Genomic DNA, 25,003 nt, shown 5'->3' on the forward strand with positions numbered 1-25,003 from the left:
TAGATGATTGGGGGACCTAGCAGTAACTCATCGTTTGCCCGTTGTTTGGAGGGTAGTTCAGGGTAGAGTGCAGAGGGGGTCCTAACAGGGCATTGGCCTGTTGACCCTGATTCTTGGTTTTGTGTAGCTTCTTTTCTTTCTTTTATTTCCTCTTCTAGTTGCTTTGCGGCTAGGTGGGCTGCCTTTCGTAATTCTTTCCCTACTTTTGCTTCTTCTCTTTTCTTTCGTTGTTCCGTTTCTTTGCGCCACATGCCGATACTGTCGAGCATGGTGGGCGTGGTCTTATTCTTCTGGAGCGCTATTTCTAATGTTCTTATTTTATTTTCATTAAAGGAACCTATCAGTGGCCACTGACTTTCAGGGTTCTTTTTCGTATATTTATGCCATAGTCTAGTGTAAGCTATAGCGACTAGTCCATATTTAGTGAACATGTCCTTATTAGGGGTGCCCTCCAGTGGAGCTGGATGGTTCATCTCTAATAAGCGGTCCGGGCTAAACAGGCTACCAACCAGTGGGGAAAAGATAGGCATGACGGTTTACACCGGGGACAAAAAGTCTGCACTTACCTATCTTATCACGGCGGGCAAAGACTAGACAGAATATTTCTATTCTCCGTTGTTTGCCGGCGGTGAATACCTCAAACGAACCAATACCGAACAATCGGTCAATCAAAACAATTCAGTGGGGAGAATAAGTGGGCACGAAAAGTTATCGTTACCTACTCTTTCTCTCCCTGCAAAGAGAGACCTTGTTCTTCCCTGTTTGCAGAAAAAGAATCTCCAGATAATAATCCACGAACGACAGTTCGGGAAACAGTGGGGGAGGAAGATAGGCACGACGGATTACAATGGGGACAAAAGTCTGCGTTACCTATCCTTCACTGTTTGCAAAGAGAGAGCCTGTTTGTTTTTCCCCGTTTGCAGACAGCGAATCTCCAGAGGTTTCAACAAAGCGTAATACTAGTATTATCCAAACAAACAATTTTCCTCAATTCGTCGTGTTTACACGACCTTACCCGGACCGCATGGACGGTTTCCTGTCCTCTGGATCCAGCGCCCGATCGTCCTCTCTCCTTCGTGATGTTCGTGGCACTCCTGATGGTTCCCAGTCAGGACCGTAGATCACTCGAGAGAGGTCTGTTCAGAACTAGTGAAGGTCGGCTGATCGGCTGTCAGACGAGGGTCTATCGGACACGAGCTCTTCCCGATCGTTGCAGTCGTTCACTCTGTCGTCGGGACCTCTCCCACTGGATCCACGTGTCGCTGATTGGCCCCACGTTGGGCGCCAATTGTGGAAAAAGGTAGGGCTAGGACCTTTCTCAAGATTTGCCCGGCGCTAACCGCCCTTGTACCATTCAAGTTTACCAAGCAATGAGGCAGGCGCCGGAGACCAGAAGGCAGGAAACAGAAGTTTTATTCCGACGGAGCAGAACACATCAGATCAGACAACAAGGTATCGTCTCGAGGTGCTCTAACAGCCTCTCGGAGGCCTGGCCTCTTATACACTGGTTTATGGCATGTGACCTTTCTTTATTACAATCAGAACATTGTAGCATAAAGGAAAAGACATCCCCGTAATCCTCGTGTCCATCCCACCCCCATGTATCCCCACAATAGAGGTCCTCAACCTGCTGATAAGAGGAGGGGGTCATCACGCAGCTGAGTGTTCCGTCGAGTCTTAGGATGTGTGCGCCTGATCAGATCACAGGGGGTGGGGAGGCCTGGATCAATAGAGGGTCCTTTGAAGGAGAGCGACCTCGTGCAATAAGGGGCAGTGAATGATATCTGCCGGCTTAGGCGATGGCCTCAGACCTGTGTGGACAGCTGGACACGGGGAAAGGGGTCATAAAAGGAGTGGTATTCATGCTGCGTGGACAATCGGGCTGAGGGAAGGTTTATCAACAGAGGGGCATTCATAGGAGGAGAGGAGGTGCTGGTCAGGCGCTGGTGTGACTCCCAAGGACGGGGTCATGCAGAAGGGTCACGCTTATGAGGGGGAGGGAGGGGGAGCCAGGGTGCGCGGTGGCTGCTTGCTGGGTCAGAGAGGCGTGCTGGTGATCGATCGTGGACAGGGAGACCATGATATCTAAAATGGCTGCCGTGCACGTAGTACATAGGTGACAAGTTGGCGCAGATGATGTTCAGATCGCAAACTAAAATTCCACAACACACCTAAAAATGCCCGTTGGGACCTTTCCAGTACCTTGGTACAGTCACTAGGGGGTGCCCTAAGGCGATTGCATTACCTTGCCACATGGAAGCTCTGGTCCTGCCCATATCAATGGTGCGGAAGCGCCTGGAGGGTGGTAACTGGCTGAGGAGCGAGCATTCTCAGTTGTACTGGACCAACATATTTACTGAAAACATTACTGCCAAGAGGGCCAGTAGCAGCCAGGCATGGGCGGGGGGCATCTGGCCTCCCATCTATTTGTTTAATCCAGGTTCCGGTGTCCAACACAGGGCCGAGAGACTCAGATCCACGCAAGATTTTCAGGATATCTTCTCATTTAATGGTTCCAATTTAATTCTATGTCAGGACAGGAGGCTCCGATTATGCTTTCTCATTTCTTTAATGAAATGCTCAGCAGCCAATAAAAAACAACCAAAAAACTACATTTCCCATGAACACCAGGGAATAACCATAGAGAGTAGTGTATAAAAGGTCCCAACATTAGTCTGTCTTCCTCTTTCTTTGCTGCTCCGCAGCCAGTTAAGTGCATTATTTTCTCTTCTCAGCATATTTTTACTTGGTTTGACTTTGTTGCTTATCTTAACATTTGTGCTTGGCGCATTGTGGTTCACGTGTTTGGAGCTTCGTCTCCGTTTCTACATACGTGTTTTTTCTCCGCTGCTGTTGGGCAGTTTCTCTTCCGTTTGGAGCGTGTGGTTCACCTCCGTTTGTTCCGAGCGCTGTCTCGCGCTTGTGTTCTTTGGTGGAGCGGGAGCAGGGGTTTCCGTTTCTTTAGGGGAGCGCGAGCGCTCTCGAGACGGTGTTTGGTGACAGGCGACAGTCGCGCATGCGCACTGTCCTATTTCCGGTCTCGGGGTTTCTCCTCAGAACTGGTTGAGTGACGACGTTCTTGGCGTTCTGCCCACAGCCTGTCTCCAGACTTTAACCCCGTCAGACACCGAGGTCTCTTGAAGACTTGGGTTGCAACATTGTGGCATAGGCTCTGCCTAGAGTGTTTGGTGCTGTGCAGGCTTTGGCTCCCTCCACGCTTGAATTCGTTTCTAGAAGTCGGACCCGGTCCTGCTTCGTTCAAAGCCTGCTTTGGGGTCTTCACACTCCCCCTTGACTGGTGTTTTGACACTCCGGATTTTAGTCGTCTTGTGGGCATTTACTTTTCTACCTGGTAGAATGGCTGAATATTATGACGCTGATGACGACTGTTATGATGTCGAGGAGGAGGACTCCTTGGAACAGAATTTGGTGGAGCAGTTGGATAGAGGGGTCCAACAGTCTGTCAACAAGGCTCTGGTGCGTGCAATCAACCCCTTGAAGCGTCACCTGAATCTTTACGCACAACAGCAGGGTTGGCTGCCTGCTGCCAAGAAATCGGCTAAGTCGCCGGTCAATCCTCATAAAGCAGACTTTCAATGCCTAGCGAAGAGTTTGGCGGCGGCTGCTTCAGCTTCTTCTGCTCTGCATGAGTCTGAATCAGATAATGCCCACTCTTCCGCATCTTCGGATCATGCTTCACCGCCTCCTCGGAAAAGGGTCTGTAAAGAACATTTTGTGGACGCCCCGGAGCGTCCTCCTGTGCTTAATTTCGAGCCGGCGGATATTGTCCACCCGAACTCTTCAACCTGGGTGCCGTCACCTGCAGTGGCTGCCTATATAGAGACTCACATTCGACAGCCTTTTGAGGCCTCGGTTAGGGCACGGTTGCGCTCAGAGTGCCCGAGACCGGAGTTGGCGGACCATTTGGCCGACACTCCTGAGGTGGACCCCATGATGGTCACGTATCTGAAAAAATATTCAAAAGACCCTAAGAAGGGCCTGGATAGATCTTGGCGTTCCTGTCAGGATAAGATGCTCGACTTGCTGGCTCCGCTCACCAAGATCTTGGATCTCGGCTACAAGGCTGATGAGGCTTCTGCACTGGTGAACCCGAAGGAATTGATTGAATGGGCCCAACGGGCGATATGTTATCTGGGTAATGCCAACTGCGCAATGTCTGCAGAACGTCGCAGATCCATCCTCTTGAAACTGGACCCGAAACGTTCGGAATTGGCCGCTTCAGAGTCTGGTCCTGAGGCTCAGGGACTGTTGTTTGGACAGCCGTTCCTTAAGGAACTCACTTGCTTTGTCTCTACATTCAGCGGGATAGACAAGGCGCAGGCATCCTTGAGGCGGGCAATGCGCCCGGTTTTTGCAAAGGCCGGACGAGGTAGGGGACGCTCGTTCGGCCGTGGCTCTGCGAACCAGTCCCAGAGGGGCAATTCCTCTCAGCAGAGAGGTTCCTATGACACCGGCTATTCCACCCGAGCCAACTTTTACCCCTCAAGGAAAGGAAAAGGCCAGTACGGAAAAGGCCGTTCTGGCGGTCAGCAGGGACAATACCATGATGCCTCCTCTACAGGTGAGCCTGATTCATGCATGCGATGTAATGTTGGGGGGTCGCATTCAATTTTTCCTGCAAAATTGGCGCATGATCTCCAGCGATGCATGGGTGCTACAAACCGTTCAAGGATTCAGAATAGAGTTTTATCACCCAGTGCATCAGACCCGTCCTCCCCCTTGTTTACGTTTTCCTCTACAGGACCAGGTTTGTCTCTCCGGGGAAATAGACACCCTCCTCAAGAAAGGGGCGATTGTTCCCACGACTCGTCATCCCATGGGGTTTGCCAGTTCAGTCTTTCTGGTCGAGAAGAAAGGGGGCGGCTCCCGCCTAGTTCTCAACCTGAAAGACTTCAACGGGGGAGTAGTCTATCGACATTTCAAGATGGAGGGCATCCATCTTTTGAGGGATCTCTTGCGAGAGGGGGACTGGATGGTCCGTCTGGATCTCAAAGATGCATACCTCTCGATTCCAATTTACAAACCTCATCGCCGTTTCCTCCAGTTTCTCTGGCAGGGAGTTTGGTACGAGTATCAGGTTCTCCCGTTCGGTCTGTCATCGGCACCATGGTGCTTCACGAAACTGTCGAGACCAGTTGTGGAACATCTACGGTCTCGGGGTGTGCGGTTGATTATTTATCTGGACGATATTCTCCTTATGGCGGATTGTCCTCTTCAACTTCTACGTCATCTGGAATGGTCCATCGATCTATTACAGTCTCTAGGTTTTCTGATCAATGTTCAGAAGTCGGTCTTGGTCCCTGCCCAGTCTATGGACTTCCTGGGTTTCCAGATCGATTCTGTGGCTTGTCAACTCCTCTTGCCCAAGCAAAAGATGCGTTACATCAAGAGAGAGTTGACGTCTGTTATTTCCAGACCGACTGTGTCGTTGAGGTCGTTGGCACGTGTAGTGGGTCTGCTGGCGTCGTCCATTCAAGCGATATTTCCAGGTCCGCTGCATTACAGGGCGATGCAACGACTGAAAATTCTGCATCTCCGGAAAGGCCTCGGATACTCCAATCAGATCCCTCTTACGGAGGAGGTCCGTTGGGAAATGCAGTGGTGGTTGGACCACATGGAGGCCTGGAATGGTCGAGCCCTCTTCGGTGCGTCCCCGGATCTAGTGATAGAATCCGATGCCAGTCGGTGGGGTTGGGGAGCCCGCTGCGGTTCTGTCTCGACCGGGGGTCGTTGGTCCCCTCAGGAATTGACTCTTCATATCAACTGTCTGGAACTCCTAGCGGGTTCCTTTGCGATCAAGTGTTTCTCCCCCCTGCAACCGAGTTGTTGTGTCCTTCTCCGGATGGACAATGTGTCTGCAGTCCGTTATGTGAACAAACTGGGCGGGACCAGGTCCAAAGTGTTGGCGGAGATCGCCAAGGATTTCTGGCACTTCTGTCTGCAGAGGAAGATCACTGTTATTGCGGAATATCTTCCGGGATGCCACAATCAGATAGCGGACTGGCACTCCAGACATCTCCGGGATTACAGCGACTGGAGGCTTCACCCTCGAGTCTTCCGTGCTCTCCTTCGGCGTTGGGGTCCTTGTCAGCTAGATCTGTTTGCCTCTCGCCTCAATGCGCAACTTCCGCGCTTTTACAGTTGGAGACCGGATCCGCAAGCTCTGGCCACAGATGCCTTTCTCCAGCAGTGGCCATCGACCCTTTGCTATGCTTTTCCACCGTTTCTAATGATTCCCAGGGTATTGGCTTACACCAAACGGTTTCAGACGGATCTGATTCTGATTGCCCCTCTCTGGAGGGCTCAAGCATGGTTTCCGGTACTTCTGGAAATGTGTTCTGCTCCGCCGTTTCTCCTTCCCCCATTGTGGAATCTCTTATTGGATCCCCTCGGAGATCCTCATCCCCTGATCCTCTCAGGCTCCCTTCAACTGCTCGCGTGGAGGATCTCGGGGATCGTTGGACGATCCCAGGCATTTCAAGCGACGCTTCCAAATTCCTTAGTGAGGCATGGGCTCCCAATACTCACAAACGCTATAAAGGGGCTTGGAAGCGATGGTGTGATTGGTGTGCTCAACAACAGGTTGATCCCATTTCAGCAGATGTCAGTGTGATTGTTAATTTCTTGGCCTCTTTAGCCACCTCTGGTCTGGCTTACTCGACTATCAATGGTTTCAGATCAGCTATTTCGGCGGGTCATGCCCACATCGATGGGAAACCTGCGGGTGAACATCCTTTTGTTTCCAGGTTACTTAAAGGAATTTGTTTTGCGAAACCTCCTGCTCCTAAGTATGTTACCTTATGGGATGTTTCGGTTGTTCTCCGGTTCTTGGAAGCCTGGCCCTCGAACTCTTTGTTATCTCACAAACAGTTATCTGCGAAGTTAACGATGTTGCTGTGCCTGGTTTCATGTAAACGCGTGTCAGATGTCCACGCTTTGGATCTTGCGGGTCGCAGTTTTACTCCTGAGGGGGTTTCTTTTCGTCTTTCCAGACGCACGAAATCTAATACGCCTTCTATTACTTATCCTTCTTTTCCTTCTCATCCCAACCTTTGCGTTGTGCAATGCCTAAAGGATTACGAGGTGAGTACTGCTTCTGTTCGTTCGGACATGCAGGGTCAACTGCTGATTGCTTTACAAAAGCCCTTTCGCCCCGTCACTCCAGCTACTTTGGCGCGCTGGGTGCGGTGGCTTATGTTTGAAGCAGGTATTGATGTTTCTGTGTTTGGCGCGCATTCTGCACGCGGGGCGATGGCATCCAAAGCCTATTCCATGGGTGTTACTTTGTTTGATATAATGAAAGCTGCAGATTGGTCATCTGATTCTGTATTTAAAACGTTTTATTTTAAACCTATTGATTGTGTTGCTTCTGTAGTGGTGGATCAGCTTTAAAAAAGCATAATCGGAGCCTCCTGTCCTGACATAGAATTCAAAATTTGCAAACATTCGTGACAAGAATTTTCAATTCTATTAAGGACTAGGAGGTGAGGATTATCCCACCCGTGCTTCATATTTGCATGCTAATGTATTATGACTGTGTACATGCAATTGCAAATATTTCGTTTCTTCTTATTCCCTCCCATGCATTGCTCTTGACAGTGTTATTACTTTGGATATTATGGCTCTGTATCTTTTTCCCAGGTTCAGACCAGAAGTGATGTTGTTTGTTCCTCGTCGGAATCGCCTTCTCCTCCTGGCTCCTGGACCCATGGTTCTTCGGCTGCCTATTTCAGGATTCTCTGGATGACGGCGGCTTGTTTGGAATTGTTGTTCCTGTTGTATTTGGGATTCTACTTTAACTTGGACGTGTTTCCACAAAGAAAGAGGAAGACAGACTAATGTTGGGACCTTTTATACACTACTCTCTATGGTTATTCCCTGGTGTTCATGGGAAATGTAGTTTTTTGGTTGTTTTTTATTGGCTGCTGAGCATTTCATTAAAGAAATGAGAAAGCATAACCCTCGCCTCCTAGTCCTTAATAGAATTGAAAATTCTTGTCACGAATGTTTGCAAATTTTGAAATACATGTCATGTATATGTTTCTTATATGGAAATCCTGCAGATTTTACATGAATCTGACTCTCCTGGGACTCCGCCGGAGACTCCGTTACAGGCATTCTGCAACACGGGCATGTATTGTCACACTACATGAGCACTTCCCACAGTGCCACAGATGGATGTCACACTGGGACTGAAAATAGGCCCGGGCACCAAATTAAAAGTGGTCCCCATTAGTGAACTGGAACGCTAGAAAAAGTGGCCAGTTTCCCAAAATGGGGGAGTTTTGAACTTGTAAAGCCTTGCTACGCTGTATAAGTGTTTTGCAAGGTGTGGCAGGCTGCATGGATTTCAGCTTGCTGCTGGCAGTATCAGTTTTAATTTCAGAGGAATCAGCAGTAAAAACTCTTAAGCAACCATTAAACCGACCCCCCACACTGACCTATCAGACCAGCCCGACCGGCACTGCCTGATTACCCCCTAGTCCGACCCTGTGGACTGATCATTCTGCCACTCTGGCATATGCCCAATGGGCCTGCTAAGTAGGGGGGCTGCCTGCATGCCAGGGTTAGCTTCCATATCCTAACCATGAAGGCTCCATTGGTTCTTTTCCAGTTGTGCCCTCTAGCTAAGTAGGGTTGATTTGACATTTTTACCAGGGCTGATTTCGGGTGCCCTATTCCTTGAAATGAGCCACTGATTACTGTTGTGTTGTATGACTTTCTACTTTAAAAAAAAAAACACAGCACTTCCAAAATGTAAAAAAGTTATTTTGCTCATGATGACTATCCGTTTCAGAGTTTGTGTCCTTTCCTCGTATGCAACAACGCCAATACTTAACATTCTTTTTGAGTTCACAAGCACCCTGAGGGCCTCTTCCATCCATGCCTAGTCACTGTGAAGATGCCATTATGCACCCATGTGTTTACCATGTCGCACAGGCAGCACTGATTCAAGGACGCTGGGCCTGCAGCTGGCGTCTGTATTGTGGTACAGCTGTTGAAGGTGGGCTTTGCTTTGTTACGTCACCTCTTAACACCGTTCCAGAAATAGCCTCGCGCTCCTTTCCAGTCGGTTTTGGATGCGACTTCTAATTGGAATTCCCCACAAAGCTCCCGGCGGATGTAGCGCGCGCCATCCTCGCGCCGGCGGAGTTAACTACTGGAGCTTCTAACTATTGGAGAAAGCAGTCCCTTAAAGTCACTTATTGTAGTGGAAAGGATTCAGAATACAAGTAATGTAGTTGATGAAGTCACGAGGCGGCATGGCACATATCTGACCACTATCACCATGGTGTAGCATGACTGACTTTTGTGGTATGTGACGCAAGCGTGGGTCACATACATGCACTTGTAATATTTGTTATTGTTCCACGATACAATTTTTTGGGACACGTGCCACGGTAACGGGTTATTTTCTGCAACATAATTTCATTCCTTATAAGTTATTTTTATCGAGAGCCTTGCAATGCACCTACAGTTTCAACGCTATGAAAAAAGATGTTATATGACACACATTTGCCAAAGGGCACACTAGTTGTTATTTGATTACTTTCATTTCACAACTTTATTGAGATAAGCTGTTTTTTTTATACCAACCAAGGTTCAAATAAAAAAATCTCTCTTAAAATAGTGCTCTGGGTTGCAACGTTTCTTATGTAAGTGTGAAAAAAAATCAGAGCTACTATTCGTACAAATTAAGGGATTCGGTATAAAATATTAAATATTCATGGACTGCCAAAGACCATAAAAAGTCCATGGTGGTGATATTTGAGATTTTGGGGTAAAAGTTCAGTGTTCAGCCGAAAAAAGAATGATTTTTGTGTGAAAGGGAGCATAACTGCGAGACTCAAATTTCAGTAGAGAACACAAGTGGTCACAGATGTGTTCAGTTGTTTTCTGTGACTCACTCGTAACAAATCAATTGGTTACGGACAGCCTTAAGCGTCAAGAGATCCAGAACATATAATAAAAGGTTACGCTGTGCTGATACCAACTAGTACAACATTGTACAAAGTCAAACAAAAGGACAGATGAGTATTCACAAGAGGAAACAAATGATGGACATGTAGTGGTCCCAAAAACAAAACCGACTTGGTCCTAAAAAAAAAAAAGAGAATAATAAAAAAATTACTCTAGAGCTGATGAACTAAAAAGATTGGTGTTTTCTTCAGTGAACATTTTGTTACTCCCAACAACTCAAGAGATTCACTGTAAAGTGGTAAAGCATGTTGCATTTTATACAAATGCTAATAACATAGCAAGGCACACCTCTACCTGTCCTTCTTAATTGAAATCGGGTAAAGTAAGTTACAGAGGCAGTCTGGCATAGAATGTCAATGAGATATGTTTAGTTTCTCTCTTTATCTATTTGTATGCTGCACAAACAAATGATGAGCGGAATGCTGAACAAATCAAACATTCACCCCCCCAGTCACATATCTGAGTTAAATATATTGTTATTTGTGCGTTACCCCAGTCATATGCTAATCAGCTTTGACATTGGTCCTCAAGGGAACAGCCCAGCCTGAACTGCCAGGCCAGGTCCTCCCTGGACCAGAAACAAGCATCCTGCGACCGGTTTAGCGGTAACTCCCCTCATCAGCCAGGCTAGCTTGAAATTAGCGGCTGGACTGTTCCCATTAGGAGCAGGGTCAAGTCTGATTTTCATACGGCTGGGTCCAAACTGGTGTGGCGTAGTGAGCCAAATAACTATGGATTCAACCCAGATCACTTGACTGGGAGTGAGTGGTTGAAAAGCTTCACCACTCCGTCCATCATCTTGTGTTTGCTATGTTTGCCCTAAGTGTCCAAGGGTATGCTCAGACGGGGGTGCCTTGCTCGCTGTGTCACTGGATTCAGCTAGCCTGGCTGAGTGGTGATACCATGAAACCGATCCCAGTACTCAAGTTTTCTGTCCAGGGAGGACCTGGCCTGGCAGTTCAGGCTGGACTGTTCCCATGAGGAGCAGGGTCAGGACTAATTTGCATATGGCTGGGTCCAAACTGGAGTGGCAGTGTGAGCAAAAGAACAATGGATTCAACTCAGATCTCTTGACTTGGAGCCAGTGGTTGAAAAATGTCAGCACTCCATCCATCATCTTGGGTTCGCTTTATCTATTGGTAAGCTGTTGGTGTGCAGACATCTGAATGTGCAATCACTGAGTGTGAGTCTCTGCGTTTCGTGTGCACACTCATTTTTTCCAGGTCCAATACTCCCAATTGAGATGAATCATGTTTTAAATCCTAGAAACATTTTTTCTACAAATACATTAAGCTGTTGTTCGTCAAAACCTCATCGCTATGGACACTGCAGGACAAAAACCTTTCGTTTAAGCACCATTCATTCTAAATAATCAGAGTACATGCTGTATAGAGGGTATATACTAAAGTATGTATGAATGGGGGTTTCAATAGTGTGAATCTAGCTACAAAGTACCAGCATGCTGTTAAGATGGCAATTTGTTTAAGGAAGAGGAAGAAAAAGAAACTTGATGGTATGCCAAATTTTTTCATATGAATTGGATAGTACTGCTGAACTTTTTTGGAAGCCACAGCGATGGCTTGTAATTGGATATTTAGAGCAGAACAGTAAGCATTTTGCTGCAACATCAAACTGAAATACTCCCAAACTCTTTAAGTGAAGATCTCTTGACTCAGCCCTTAGAGCTCTACATTTGTAGCCGACTCACATCATTTGTCAGGCAGGGTTTGTTTCGGGCTCCTTTGCGCAGAGCCGGTTGAGCTTGTTTCTCAGGCTGGTCCCGGCTGCCAGCAGTGCTCAGTGCAGTGTCGGAGATGGAGGCTGGTGCGGCGGGTGCGCGCGGCCGGGACTGCAGCAGCGGATAACCCGCTCCAAGGGTGCTGACGGAGCACCCAACATGTCTTCTGCCTCTTTGAAGACCCTCAGCAACTTGAGGTGCAGCAGCAGCTCCGCCCTGGCCATGCAGCACCGGGCAGGGAGCCTGGAGTCTGAGAGCGTCCTCAGCTACCAGGTATGTGCATCCTGGAGCGGGGCGGCGCGCGGGCTGACTGCAGGTGCAGAATATTCATCAGGATGGGAATATGCGCACATAGGTGCCGCGTGCCCCCGGTATGAGGCTCCCGACAATCACCAGGCACAGAAAGGAACGTATGTGAATGTGATGCAGAATACCACCCAATGTGTATCAAATCCATAGGTTCGAACAACACCGATACCTGCATTTAGGTGAAATATATATATATATATATATATATATATATATATATATATATATATATATATAACGTCAATGTGTGAATCTTTGTATATAAGTGCAGATTGCCCTAAATCACTGGAGCCAAATTTACAGGTGCCCAGCGCCGCCCGTGCGCATGCAATGAATAGAGTATATAAACATCGGGCTACATGCGTGTGTTATCTATAGGTGGAATATGTAGCCAGTAAGTGGAAATGAAAGTGCTAGATGGAGAATTCCATCAATACGAGCCTGTACTTAGTACATACATGTATGAATCAATGTGTAGGGTATGACGGGGAAGCGAATGCCTACTGTCAGTAGGTGCTGAGTATATCACGTGTGTGTCATTAGGCAGATGCTTCCATCGCTACGTAGAGACTATGTTCAACACACAGAGTGCCATCAGTACTGTATATGTAGGTACCCAATGTTATCAGAGTATTTATTAATGTGCAAGTGCGGGGTACCATAAGTAGCTATATGCCAATATATACATGTGTACTTCATCAATATATAGGTCTTTATCAGTGTGCACATACGAATATATAGGTACAGAATGGCATTAATACGTCAGTATAGAATGCAACTTGTATGTGTAGTAGTACAGACAGGATGCCACCGATATATACACGCAATACATACTTGTAGCAGAGGTATATTATGTTATTATTATATAGTATTACATGCATAACTTAGGCACATAGTGGTGTCGATATATTGATACATACAGTATACGGTCAAATCACGCAATAAATACAAATGTGCATATATATGTGTATGTATGTAATATCATCAATATGTGCACATGGATATGTTGATGGATACAGTAATATCTACTATCAACCTGCAAGTCTTAGAATACCTATAGGTACATATTATTATTTAGTATTTGCCTCACTTTCCCATACTATCCTTTTCCTATACATTGGTAGGCCCAGAGTGTTTTATATACAGATGCCTAAATACATGTCTTTAATAAACATATGTATGTATAGCTTCCAAACGCTATCGGCATATACTGTATATTGCATGTACAAAACCTTTACACAACAAAAAAAAAGAAACAGCATGCTACACACCTTGAACACTTACAGTACCATATTAATACATGGTTATATAACATCTTCCACATATAGACATACTATTGGCTGAATTTATAAAAGCGGGTGTAAATGAATATGTGAAATGCACATTTATTATTCTGACGAAGCACGTGTTTTAACTTTGTTACGTTTGAGTTTGTGTATATATATATATATATATTCAACGTTGTAGGCATTACATTATGGTGGAATTCCCCATGGAAAGTATCAGCGAAGGCCCAGCTCTCCTGATTGCACTGCGGTATGTGATATACTTGAAGAGGATACATGATGGACAGCCATGAGTCCAGCAGTGACGTCAAGAGGTTCTAGTGACATAAGAAACCATGAGGCCAAGTGATTTGTAAATGTCACAAGATCCCAAAAAAGACTGTTACACCATGATACGTGTCCCGTGTTGCACCTTTCATATGAAATGCTTACTTTGGTGCGTTAGAGTGAAAATAAATGTTTCCAAAGACGAAAGTATCCATTTAACAGAGCAGATTAAATAATGGACTCCGCTGTTTAGCTGCTGTTGGGAAAGACTTGTCAACTGTTTCATTTCTTGTTCAGAAGGCAGCTTTAGTTGAAGCTATGTTCTGCTGTTTTGAGGAGCACATTTGTTTGTTTACGTAAGAGGGTTTCACCTGCTTTGTGCGAGGCTTATCTAATAATGGGCACCGATTGGACCCTGTCATTTCCTGGAGAGAATGTCGGTTAATCAAAAGGCATCAACGAAGCTGACCAACTAGTTTGAATACGTGATCATATATCTAATTAACTGATAAGAAATAACTCAGAGCCATTTTGATGCAATTAGAATTTGATGGGACTGGTCGAACTTCTGCTAATTGTGGAAAATAATTCATAGGGGTGACATCGCCATGAAAAAACACACACACGTAACATTTTTGGTTATGATTAATATATATTCGCGATACGTATTTCTTGCATTCCCCCGTTTTCGTTCTCCTTTTATCCCCTATCCAACCCCTCTCCCTTTATTTCTGCGTCATCTTTCACCCTCTCTCTTCCTCTCCCTGTACCTCACAGTCTTCCACCTTCCTTCTCCCCACCTGCTCTCTCCCACCCCCGTATATCTGTGTATAGCGGCGCCCTCTTAATATCCACCGTCTCTCTTCCCCCACCCCCCACTTTCCCCATTATTTCCCTCTCGCTCTTTCTGGCTCACTCGCCGCCGGTTCCCCCCTCTTGCTCTTGTGCAGCTCGCTGCTGCTGTCTGTGCTCGTCCCTGCTCTTGGATGCGCCGCTGTACGTTATGTGGCTGCCCGGCATCGCTGGCCGCTTTAAATGATAATTATACTATGTGTTTGTGCATATGTATTTTAAGGTGTGTGTGTATGCACCTTAGATTCGTGAACCATGCAGTGGTTACCAAGGGCAAGAAAGCAGTGACCTTCAGGAACGTGCAGTTTAGATGCGCTCGTCTCTCGGTTAGATGCAGGTGTTCGCTTGGCATGTTTGCCGTCTGGCCCACTGAGTGTCTTCCTTTCCTTCCCCCCCTTTGTATGGAAAGTATTTAGCTCTATTAGGGGTTCGAAGGAGAGCGCGGGCTCCTGAAGGATTCCTGAATTTTATCTCCAATTCACGGCTTGGTTCACAATCTGAAAAACGTGGAACTCGCTGCCTCGTTACTCTCCCAATTTCCTTGCTTTCCACTTACCCCCTTTCTTTTCTTAATTTTGCCCAGTTTCCCACCGCCTTTGTGTCACAGTTCCAGGACTTATGTCTGCCCTGCATCTCTGTCTCCTCTGCTTCCCTGTCTCCCCTCTGCTTCCCTGTCTCTCCTCTGCTTCCCTGCCTCATGCGCTTCCCCGTCTCTTCTATGCTTCTCTGTCTCTCATCTCCTTCCCTGGCTCTCCTCTGCTTCCCTGCATCCTGCTCTTCCCTGTCTCCTCTGCTTCACCGTCTCTCCTCTGCTTCTGTCTCCTCTGTTTCCCTGCTGCCTGTGCTTCCCTGTCTCCCCTCTGCTTCCCCGTCTTCCTTGCTTCCCTGCCTCATCTGCTTCCCCGTCTCTTCTCTGCCTAGCTTCTTGTTTTCTCCCTCCGAGCACCTTGCTGTCTGTCCCACGTCCCTGCCTCCTATCTGCCCCGTCTGCCCCCAGATCCTTCTCTTCCATAAGCCCAGCGCCGCGAGTCATAACTGCCCCGGTTCCTTATTTCCTATCTGCCCCATCTTGTTCTTGTATGACATAGCTGACTCAGTCCTGCTCCCTGACGTCTATTTACCTATCGTTACCTATGAGGCATGTCTTCGCGAGCTAACTACCGCCTGCCCCTGCTCCCTTCCTCTTGCCTAACCAGTCCCCAGCCACCCCCTGCCTGCCCCAGCTCCCTCCTCCTGCCTGCCCCAGCTCCCTCCTCCTGCCTGCCCCAGCCCCTCTTGTCTGCCCCTGCCCTCTCTTGTCTGCCCCTGCCCTTTCCTGCCTGTCCCAGCCCCCTCATGCCTGCCCTCCTGCCTTCCCCAGGCCCCTCCTGCCTGCCACAGCTCACACTGCCTGCCCCAGCTCACTCCTGTCTGCCTCACCCCCTCCTGCCTGCCCCAGCCCCTGCATACCCCCGCCCACTCCTGTCTGCCTCAGCCCCCTCCTGCCTGCCCCACCCCCCTCGTGCCTACCCCAGCCTGCTCCAGCTCCCACCTGCCCACCCCAGCTTCCACCTGCCTGCCCCAGCCCCTTCCTGTGTGTCTCAGCCCCTCCTGTCGTGCCCAGCCCCCGCCTGTCTGCCCCAGCTCACTCCTGTCTACCTCAGCTCCATCCTGCCTGCCTGCCCCAGCCCATTACTGCGTGCCCCAGTCCCCTCCTGTCTGCCCCAGCTCCCCCTGCCTGCCCCATCCCCCTCCTGTCTGCTCCAGCCCCTCGTGTCTGCCTCAGGGCCCTCCAGTCTGCCCCAGCCCCCTCCTGTCTGCCCCAGTTCCCCCAGCTCCCCCTGCCTGCCCCAGCCCCAGCACCCTCCTATCTTCCCCAGCTCTCCCCTGCCTGTCCCAGCCACATCCTGTCTGCCCCAGCCCCATCCTACCTGTCCCAGCCCCTCCTGCCTTTCACAGCCCCCTCCTGTCTGCCCAGCTCCCCCTGCCTGCACCACTCCCTCTTGTCTACCCCTGCTTCCCCTGCCTGCCCCAGCTTCTTGCTTTCTCTGTATCTCCGCTGCCTGCTGTGTGCTTCTGATTCCTCTCTCCTCTTTGACCAGCATCCCTTGCTTCTAGGCCGGTCTTCCTGCATCACCACTCTGTCCGTCTGCCCCATTTCCCTGCCTCCATCTAGTCCATTCAGATCCTGCCTCCTGTGTGCCCCAGTTCACAATCTTCTTTTTACCCAAACTTCTATTTTACCCAGACGCCTCACTTCTAAGTACCCAGCTACATCCATTCTATCTGCCCGGCTCCTTTCTTCCTATCTGCCCCGGCTTCCTGATTTGTTTTTGCCCTGCTTCACGATTCTTGTCTTCCCTCCCTCCCTTCTTTCTGCCCGACTCCTTGCATCCTCTCTACCCGAGCTGCCCGCCTCATGCCTCCTACTTGTCCTTTCACCCTTACTGTTTGCTCGGCTCCCTACCCCAGCTCCCTGCCTCCTCTCTCAGCGCTCTGCCTCCTCTCTACCAAACCTTCACGCTTCCTCTCTGCCCTACTTCACACTTGTGCCCCATCAGCTCTATTTCCCAGCCTCCAGTCTGTCTCCCCATACTCAGGCCTTCTATCAACCCCTGTTCCCTGCCTCATATCTACCCCCAACCCCCTGCCTGCTTTGGCACCTTCCGGCCTCTGCTAGGCCCGTGCTTTCCAGCTGCCTTAGAGTCCCACCTAACCCCACCAGTTCCATGTTTTAATTTCTGTATCCCTGCCTACTGTCTGCTCCATCTTCACCTATTGCCTCACCCCAACTTTCTGTTTCTTATCTTCTTCAGCGAACTGTTTTCCATCTGCAGCTGTAGGGCACCCTGCACAGTCTCACCCTCATGTTTGCTCCAACTCCACGCTTCCTAACTGCCCAGCTCCTGCTGTCCGCCCAGCTCCCTAACATTTGCCCCATTGTCCTCCTATCTGTCCCAGCTCCGTGGCTCCTACCGCCCCCAGCTGTCCTAGCTGCACGCTTCCCAATTCCTGCAGCTTCAATCGCTGCCTGACTCCTGGGTTCCCCAACTCCCTCATGTGCCCCAGTTCACCGGCCTGCTTCACTTCCGTGCTATCTGCCCGGCTCCCTCTCTGCCCAGTTCCCAATTATCCCCTTCCCCATTCTTTTTGCCTCGACTTCCTCCCTCCTATCTTTCCCTCTGTCTGCCCTATGATCTTATCCAGCGCGTTGCTGCCTGTCCAGTCTACCCCTGTTCCCTTCATCCTGCTACCTGCGGCTACTCCCGGCTTCAGACCATGCCCAGGTGTGTGCTTCCTGTTGACCTCCGCTCTCTACTTACTATTTGTTGTATTTATTTAATATTTGTAGCGCAAACGATCGCTGTAGTGTCTTCGCGCTGAAAAGAGTATCCTTAGCGTGAGAAAGTAAGCAGACCATGACACCTGAGAAACAAAACAGACCCTAACACGGGGAAAAGGCCTTAGCCAACGGTGAAAGCGATAGGTTTTGAGCGCCTTTGTAAAGTGTAATAAGGAAGGAAGCGCGCGGAGCGATAGTGGGAGGGAAACCCAGATCCCAGCTGCTGCAGAAGAAGATGCTTCATCACCGTAAGTGACCGCGCAAGCTCGTGGAAAGTGAAGAAGGCATGTTCTTTCCGAGTACAAATAAATGTCTTACTGGTTTAAACAAACACTTCGAGTTGCAAGCAATTCCAGCCTCTTTGTGGAAAAGCACTTATACACTATGGACTTTGAAAATAATTATTTTATGAACTTGAAGCCAATGTAAACCCCTCAGACCAGGGGAAACGGAGTCACATTTCCTTAGGCCAAATGTCAAGTCTGGCAGCAGCGTTCCCATAGACATGGCATTACCTCCTGGTTAGTCTTCCTCGCCACATGACTAACAAAGTGAGCTTCAGCTCCACACCAGAACCCTCCAAAGCAAAAAAGTCAGCCTCCCATGCCTCCCATCCCTTCCGAATAGGGCCGACCCATTACACCCTTGACCTCTATACAGCCTGTTTTTTTAGTTCTGTGCTGCAGATCCTCCTGAGCGTGTCTTAAGGTAAGTGGTTCCTGCTGTAGCTGGGACTGGGGTCCCTGGCTGGTGGCCCAGCTCTAGCAGGCCCTAGGGCTCTGGGGCCTTCCTCCTTCCTTCCCCCGGTGTATGGTCTGGGCCGGTTAGGCTCTGCTTTAGCGAGCCACAGGTTTACAGGAGGCCGGACAGGTGGGGTTGGCCCTTTTCGGGCCGTCTCCTGTCCCCTCGTCCGTGTGGGCAGTGTGCGTCAGGTCTCTTTCTCTTAGCCCTGTTCTGCTCGCCCCCGCTGTTACCACTGCACTCCAGTGGAGGGATTTTGGCTGTTTGTGCCTCACAGCTGCCCTGTGTTGTAGACGCAGTAGGCTGGCCTTCTGGTATTGTGGGGGGGTGGGGTGTCCGACGGTCCATTCTGCGGTCTCAGGGCGCTCCTCCGCTACCTTATTGTTTTGGTCGGGGTCCCCTGAGGGCTTCCCTGCGACCTGCTCTGTCTCTGTCCCAGGGGGCTAGCGGTGTGTCCATACCTGTTTCGGCTCCTGCGCTGGCTGTTGCGGGGCTGCGCTTCTCCTTGCATGCCTCGGTGGGACGCTTTCGGTCCTGGTAGCCGGTCTCGTGACGTTCTGCCTCGATGTGCCTGTTTAGGGTTGGCCCGGTGCTGCTCCACCAGACCTGTGTTGGCACGTGTACTTTTGGGTGCCGTGCGCACCTGCGGGCTGTCTGGAGCCACGTGCGGCGGCGCTTGCATCTTGCAATCCTGGTCCGGATTTTGCCTCACGCTCTCACGTTCCTTGGTCCAGGGGTGTGGGGCGGGTGGTTTTTGGGTGTCCCTGGAGTGACACCGTTCCCTGGTGGGTCTCTTTCTGCCTCTTGGCTCGTCTTCAGTCTGTAGCTTTTGGGTTTTTATTCGTGTGTTTTTCACACACGCACGCGCTTTTCCCCTTCTCGCACTGCTGGACTATACGGCGAGTATTGGGTGCGGCTGTGTATGGGTACTAGTTGTGGTGGGAGCCGGCGTCCTAGTGGTTACGGTCTCGGACTCTCTGCCTCATGGGCTGCATGTTCTAACCCCCGTGTTTCTGTGGGTTTGGTTTCTTTAGTGGAACTGGACCCAAGAGTGTTTTCCCTGAAAAATGTTTCATTTGACATTCTCTTCTCGGCTCGGCTTCAGTCTGTCATGGGTAGGGCGAGGGGTACTTTTTGCTTTGGGTGACGGCTATTTCTCTGTCTTTGGTAGTTCTGGACTGCATCTTGGCCCGCTATGACCAAGTGGGGTCGGTTATAGGGCTCTTCCTGCCTGTCGGCTCCTGCTATTGGTAGTTGAGCGGCTTAGGGCCTGGTTGGTCCCTTGTGGGGAGATGGGCTGGGGTTACAGGGTGCATAGCATACAGTCCGGTCTACTCTTACCTCTAAGGTTGTAAAGTTGTTCCCTGCTATATGACCGCACCTCGGAGGGAGAACGTGCAGGGGTTCCCGCCCCTAGCCCCGTCCTGGCACAGACAGGCTTGCCTTTGGCGCGCCCCCTGCGTGCGTCCGCTGCGCGGCCACAGCATCAGCACAGTTTTATATCCGAGTCTGCCTATCGGCGTGCGTTGGGGCGTGTGTGCCAGGAAGCTGGAACGCTAACTCCACTTCCTGCCCACACCGATCTTCCTCGGAACCCTCAGCCAACCACCAAGTCCCCCAAAATTGCATGCAGTATCTTCTCCAACAACGCAGCCAGGCTTTGGAATCAGCTTCCTGATCCCATCCCCCTTGAAGCCGACCATCTTAGGTTTATGAAACAGCTGAAGACCTTTCTTTTTGCCTGATCATTGTTGAACAAGTGTGTTGACTATGCACTGGGATGCCTTATGGGTAGCCATGCGCTATATAAGTGCATATTCATTCATTCATAGCACATTGTTGTTTTGTGCTTTGTCTGTTGGTCTCTCCCTGCGACTTTTTGTTGCATTCTGTCGTTGGTTTTGGGCCTGCTTCTGGCTGGCCTATAGGTCTCAGGGGTCTGGGGTCTCGGCCCTTCGATGTCTCTGTTTTCCGGGCTGGTTCTTCCTGCTTGTGGTTGCCTCTCTCTTGGGTGTTTTTTATTTTCACTCGTATGTGTTTTTTGGGTTTGCCCTCTTTCGTGGTCATCCCATTCTGATCCGTTAGTTTTTTGTGAGTTTCCATGATGCCTCTTGGCTTTGGTTTGTGCTCAGTTTGTTAGTCATGTGGCGGGGAAGACTAACGAGGAGGTAATGCCCCGGTTTCTTACCGGTAATCTTCATTACTCCGAGTATAGTCTTCCTCACCACATGAGTTCCCATCCCTCCCTCCCTGTCTGGCTATCGGCTTCATGTTTATGCTTGGTAGTTTCAGGGTGTAGGGTTGGGCCTGCTTACCTCTTATAGTGGTCAAGGGTGTAATGGGCCGGCCATATTGGGAAGGGATGGGAGGCTAACTTTTTTGCTTTTGAGGGTTCTGGTGTGGAGTTGAAGCTCACTTTGTTAGTCATGTGGCGAGGAAGACTATACTCGGAGTAGTGAAGTTTACCAGTAAGTAACCGGGGCATTAATCTGCTTACATTATAATTTCATTTTGGAATACGCAGGTCTATGCTGTTTGAGAAACATGGGATCAGGAGTAAGGTCTGAGGCAATATAGATGCCCTTATTCTGTTCTTTGGTTGAAGGAAGGGGGGGGGGGGGGAATCTAGTAACGATCCTAGTAAGGTCACGCTCAGACCAGTGGTGACCGCTGGTGATGTTAAAAGTATCTGTGTTTTACTCCGGTTTGAATGTAAGTGTTTTGCAGCATTGAGACTATCTGACAACAGGACCCTGGTGTACAGCACCCTTTTTCATGAGGGAGAGAGTCTGGAAAGGAGCTGTGTGTCATCTGCATACACACAACATCTCATACCCAACTGAGGCGGTTTAGCTAGGTTCTCATAGGTATTAGAGTGATGGTTATAGAACGGATTCCCTGGGAACCCAGGAACTTCACAGTTGGTGGTTTGGGATTCTGAGAAAAAAGTTGGAACGGGAACATTTTGGTAACAATTGGTCAATAATTTGATAAACCACATCAGTACCACACTATTTAAACCAATTTATTTAAGTCTTGCAATAAAGCACCCCATGGCCAACAGTGTCAAAGGCTGCTGAGAGTAGGGCCCCCAAATTCTCTACATCCATAGAGTGCAAATATCATTCAGGACCAGTAGAACAACTAGTTCAGTACTTTTACCTTGGCGGAACCTCGCCTGATGCAAATCAAGATTAGTTTGAGACTTTAGAAAGTTGAATAACTGGAAAAAAATCATCTTCTCCCACACTTGAACATATAAGGAAGGAGTGATATGGAATGGGCCAGAAATTGCTCAAGCCAGCTGGGTCCAGGGAAAGTTTTAAAGTAGTGGTTTACTCCCAAAATTCTGCCAAGCTTGTGGAACATTACCTGTTTTCAAAACTAAAAGAAGTGTGACAGTACTCTGCATAATAGCACATTCATTTTCTGCATATACTCTGCTGGGCAAATGTCAGAAGGGAGCCAGTAGGACAACCACTTGACAAACCTTCAATCAAATGTGATTCGAAAACAGGTTGAAACTCGTTGAATGAAAGATTTACAGTCTAAAGACACTCAGACATTTCTGCCCTGCTTCCTCTTGTTTATCTTCTGTCATTCCCTGCATCTTATTTGCTGCAATTCCTGATCTACATACAGTAGTTCCATACTTCATATCATCCACAGCGCACTGCTATCTATCTGACCCGTGCATCCTCACTTTCTGTAAGCCACAGCTCCCCACTTTGTCTGCTGTAGCTTCTTGTGGGTTACAATTGCCCACTGCTTGGTTGTATGATGTAACCACGCACACCTAATCCACGAGTGGCTTAACAACTCAGTCACTACTACGACTGCGTCTTTACCACATGTTCTCTTACCATGCAAGTTGTTACAGGGACTTGCTTTAGGGAAGCTCTGGACTTTGGAATAGTATAAATTACTATTCGAACTCCAGTCGGTGTATCAATAAGGGAGGTGTTGAACTTAAAATCCAACCCAAGTCCAACACTGTGTTCCCTAAAGCAAGTCATTGTAACGACTTGTGTGCTACCGGAACACATGGTATTGTCGACAGTCGTGGTAGTGACTGCATTGTAAAGGCCCTGCGCGGTTATCACTGACGAGTGAAGGATTTTTCCCCCACTTCCTATTTACTGCAGCTCTGTGCTTTCTGGCCTAGCTCGCTGCCTTGTGTCTGCAGGGGTGTGGAATTTTATAAAATGACTGTTTGCCTATGAGATGGGATGCTTCAGAAATCTACTTGTCCTGTAAAAATGTCACTTTTGTTTGGTGCTATGCAGTGAGATGACAAAATATATCAGTTCTTTCCCTTTATAAGAGTTCTGAAAATAGCCTCTCTGATTAGTTCCGGGCTCATATTATCTCAGGGTATGGATTCTAGCAAGACTTTAGTTATTCCACCAGGGAGTAGGCAAGGAGTGGTTGTTCTAAGTCTTGGGTGATCTGTAAGCATGTGCAGCTTTACAAATCTGGATATTTAAGAGTATTCATCAACTCTCCAACCTCTTCCCATGCTGGAAAAGGTTGAAAATGTACTCCTAACAATGGCAGGAAATGAAGTTGATATGAATAGAAAAGTGGTTACTGTAAACGGTGCGTACTCTCTGGAGAGAGTCTACAGACAGAGAAACTCTCATGAGAAATACACCACAGAGTATTAAAAAGTTCTACTAAGAACAGTGTACACTCTATGAAACACTTGTCAGGAAAGACACTATTCACAAATAAATAACCTCAGTCAGAAGTTGCTACATTATGGTACCTGCAGCCTTCATACGGTGGAAAAAACTTTACCGATAGCCCATCTTCCGAAGCAAAACAAGCACATGTGCATAGGTTAGTACCTGGTGCACACAGTCTTCTGTGTTATGTAGAAATTGTCATGCTGAGATGATTCTGTATAACAGCTCTTGGCTGCTTACAATCCTTAGTATCTACTACAAAGAATATTTGCCCTGTGGGAAACTTTTTCTGCAGAACCCAAAAACTTGTATGGAACATACCAGATACAAGTCGTCAACTGTCTCCTGCACTGAGTTACTCTTCAATACAAAGATTTATAACATGTTCAATGCCTATACACATCTATGATGCATTAGAAGCACATGGATTTTTAAAACACAAACACCCAGTAGATGTGCACAGGCTGTACAGAATTAGGTAGAAAAGTATTATGGTAGCTACCCACCACGATGTACACTATAAAACAAACTAACATTCATTGGATGATGTTATGAATGAATGAATGAATATTACATTTGTAGAGCGTGAACTCAGCCCAAGGGCGTCAAGGCGCTGATTGCAAAGCATCAGAAAGCGATGAGAGAGGGAACATACTCAAACTGAAGAATCTAGAAAAAGCCAGGTCTTTAAGGTTTTGCGAAAAAGCGGAAGGGAGACCTGACTAGAAAGTTCTTCTGGAAGGGAATTCCACAGTTTGGGCGCTGCCGTGGAGAAGGCTCTGCCACCCCATTTAACCTTCTTAAACCTGGGAACAGTGAGTAGGTTTTTATCCGAGGACCGGAGCGATCTAATAGGAGCATAATGATGGACAATCGAATTGATGCCCTCTGAGCCAGAGTCATAAAAGGCTTCATGAGTTAGGCATAGGATCTTAAAAATAATCCTATGGTCCATCGGGAGCCAGTGCATTAGCTTGATCTAGGCCGTGACTGAATGATGTCTAGGAAGGTTCAATACCAGCCTGGCCGCAGCATTCTGCACCAATTGCAGCCGGTGAATAAGGCCTTTATTAATGCCCAAGTAAAGGGCATTGCAATAGTCCAATCTGGACGTTACTAAAGCAATGGTGGCCTGCTTGCGTGCTTCGAAAGTGAGGTAGTGAAAGATTTTTCAAAGGATCATGATGATCCCGATGCAGGTGGCGACAGTCCTATTGACCTGCAGATCAAGAGAGAGGGCATTGTCTATAATCACCCCTAGGTTCTTCCCATGTGATACTTGGCAGGGATAGACACCAAGCGTGGCCGGCCACCTGTCGCTGGACCAGATTTCCCGATTACTCCTGAAAATCAGACTTCAGTCTTCTCTCCATTCAGTTTCAAAATATTTTCCACCATCCAAACAAAAACTGTCTCCATACAGCTCCTAAAATTGAGGGAAGAATCTTTTACACTATGTGATATAGAAACCATTCTTTGAGTGTCTTCCGCATAGGACAGCACCTCCAGGCCAAAAGATCTCACCACTTTTGCAAGCGGGGCTACATAGATATTAAAAAGTGTAGGGCTCAAAGAAGAGCCCTGAGGGACCCCACACTGCAAAGATTTTAGGGGCTGAAAAGAACTGGCCCAGCTTCACCATCTGCACTCGCTCACTAAGAAAGGATGCAAGGAGACCCAGAGCAGTACCCCCAACACCTATCTCTCTAAGGCGAGCCGCCAGCCTGTAAGGAGATAGAGTGTGAAAGGCTATGGTGAGGTCCAAAAGCACAAGAAGAGTGGTATGGCCAGCATCAAC

The 25,003-nt window shown here is 48.4% G+C and overlaps 1 protein-coding gene across 1 annotated transcript in view; it reads left to right on the forward strand.

The window, feature by feature from the left end:
* Positions 1 to 11,812: 11,812 nt before the first annotated feature.
* SLC4A8 (solute carrier family 4 member 8) overlaps positions 11,813 to 25,003 on the forward strand; it is a 675,897-nt gene continuing 662,706 nt past the window's right edge. Inside the window, exon 1 of the mRNA XM_086965936.1 lies at positions 11,813 to 12,013. Coding sequence (XP_086822062.1) covers positions 11,900 to 12,013 — 114 coding nt within the window. The 5' untranslated portion in view covers positions 11,813 to 11,899. The remainder of the gene's footprint in view (positions 12,014 to 25,003) is intronic.

This window comes from Lissotriton vulgaris, chromosome 1_1 (genome assembly GCF_964263255.1).
Source record: "Lissotriton vulgaris chromosome 1_1, aLisVul1.2, whole genome shotgun sequence".
In the NCBI taxonomy this organism is placed as follows: Eukaryota; Metazoa; Chordata; class Amphibia; order Caudata; family Salamandridae; genus Lissotriton; species Lissotriton vulgaris.